The sequence below is a fragment of the Helianthus annuus genome, chromosome 6 (assembly GCF_002127325.2).
Source record: "Helianthus annuus cultivar XRQ/B chromosome 6, HanXRQr2.0-SUNRISE, whole genome shotgun sequence".
Taxonomy (NCBI): domain Eukaryota; kingdom Viridiplantae; phylum Streptophyta; class Magnoliopsida; order Asterales; family Asteraceae; genus Helianthus; species Helianthus annuus.
This window is the reverse complement of record NC_035438.2, coordinates 76089307-76091666: the sequence shown is the minus strand read 5'-3', so window position 1 is coordinate 76091666 and position 2360 is coordinate 76089307. Positions and strand designations below refer to the sequence as shown.

The window sequence follows — 2360 nt, the reverse complement described above, 5'->3', positions numbered from 1 at the left end:
ACTAAGAAATTACTTGCAATTATTTGTGATAATTAATATATACATATACTAGGAAATGAATATCAGGTACTTGTGACTTCATCTGAAAGCAGTGGCCTATCTGAAGGAAGTGACCCGATGATAAAACAAACTGTGCGGACTGTGCAATGAATTACGTAATTATGGATGCATACATAATTATGGAATTCAGTGCACAGAAATCACAGCAAGTCTTGTCACGTGTCAAACGAGATTCCTTCAATACAAGAGAAGGTCAAGCATGAACACCCTCCCCCCCCCCCAGCCTAATAACTACTCCATTGGAGTAATGTTTTAGGGTGTAAAGACAAGAACCGCCAATGTGAAGAAAGATATTTTGTCCTTTACATATATTAAACTTGTACTATGGGGTAATGTAACCCTTATGCATTTTGTTTACTTCGCAAACAATAATGTAACAAGTTATCCTGATATGTATAAAGACTCGGTGGATATCTTATGTTACATCAGTACTTATCTATTTATGCATGCTTGTTGCTGTATGAATTCAATTATATGTTTGGCGGATTGTTTGATGTCATTATGTGGGTATATGCTTGTGTACATATACTACTAATGTCTTGTATAACGATATCAAACAAATGTCTAACCCTGTTGTGTTATGTTCCGCCAGAACATGGCACCCAGGAGAGCTGTGAACGCTCGTGATCAACCTCCTCCTCCCCCACTGCCAAGGACTGCTGAAGAACTGAACTCCCTGCTGGAAGATACGAGGCAAACCGTACTGAACATAGTGGAGGACCAAGCAATACTAGGCGTAATGGGAATGGAGACTCATCTGGAGGAAACGTAGCTCAAGGTTGCACTTTCAAGCAGTTTCTCGACTGCAAGCCACTGAATTATGATGGCACTGGAGGTGCAGTAGCTTTTGTACGCTGGACGGAGAAGACTTATTCCACTATCCGTATGAGCAAGTGCACCGCGGACCAGCAAGTCACTTTTATTACTGGGTTGTTTGTTGATGAAGCATTGACTTGGTGGAATTTACAAGTCCAAACCGTGGGAGATGATGCTGCATATGGCATGACGGGGGATGAGCTAAAGGAACGTATGAGAGAAAAGTATTGCTCTCGTGCTGAACTCCAAAGGTTGGAGACTGAGTTCTGGCACTTGACCATGGAAGGTGCAGACATTACTGGTTATACCCGAAGGTTCCACGATTTGTCGAGAGTGATCCCCTATATGGTGACTCCTGAATTTAAGCGTGTCGAGCGCTACATCTGGGGATTGGCTCCAGAATTTCGCAGCTTGGTAACTTCGGCTAAACCTGAAACGATCACTCAGGCTGTAACTCTGGCTGTCAGCCTTACTGAAGATGCTGCTCGTATGAAGAAGTTATCACTGAACCCAACTGAAAAGACCGAGACGCATGCTGAGTCGTCTGGTGAGAAGAAAAGGAAGCATGCGAATCTGAATTAGATTACCCGCAGCAACAACAAGGGTTCAAACAATATGAAGCGTGATACTAACCCACCTGAGGAGGCGAAAACCTTTGCAGCGGCAAATGATACTGTAGCTAGAAGATACCAAGGCACCCTGCCTAAATGCCAAAAGTGTAGGTATCACCATGAAGGAGCTTGTCGCATTCCAAGATGCGAAAAATGTGGTAGGTTGGGTCAACAAACAGAAGATTGTTGGGGAAAAGGAAACGGAGGCGCTAATAGGAATGGAAGGGATAATAGGAACGGGAATGGAAACCGTAACGGTGCTGGTAATGGAAACAATGGTGGAAATGGCAATGGCAATGGTAATCGGAATGGCAATGGAGCTGGGCAGAACCAAGGATGCTTTGATTGTGGAAACAAAGATCATTTCAAGAAAGACTGCCCAAGGGAGAACAACGCTCAGGGTCGAGCATTCGTGATTTGAGCAAGGAACGCACGCGAGGACCCTAATGTGGTCACCGGTACGTTTCTCATTAACAATCACTTTGCATCCATACTATTTGACACCGGTGCCAATTATAGTTTCAGGTATGTGGAATTTAAACGTATGCTTGGAATAGAATCTAGTAGATTAGATATTCCTTATTCCATAGAACTAGCCAATGGTAAACTTGTTGAATCGAACGAAGTTGTTAGGGGTTGCACATTAGAACTTGGTGAGCGAAGATTTAGCATCGACCTCTTACCTATTCAATTGGGTAGCTTCGATGTAGTGGTCGGAATGGACTGGTTGTCCAAGAACAAGGCTGAAGTTGTTTGTCACGAGAAAGTCATTCGCATCCCTCTGGCAAATTATGAAACTCTCATCGTGCATGGAGAAAAACAAGACGCGCCTCTGCAAATCATCAGTTGTATGAAGGCGCAGAAGTGCTTAAG

At 43.5% G+C, this 2360-nt stretch overlaps 1 protein-coding gene across 1 annotated transcript; it reads left to right on the top strand.

Annotated features, from left to right (window-relative positions):
* The first annotated feature begins 1491 nt into the window (after nt 1-1491).
* LOC110944929 (N66 matrix protein-like) lies at nt 1492-1908 on the top strand. The gene has a single exon (XM_022186573.1). It carries the CDS (start codon nt 1492-1494, stop codon nt 1906-1908), a length of 417 nt encoding a protein of 138 aa, XP_022042265.1.
* The last annotated feature ends 452 nt before the right edge of the window (nt 1909-2360 follow it).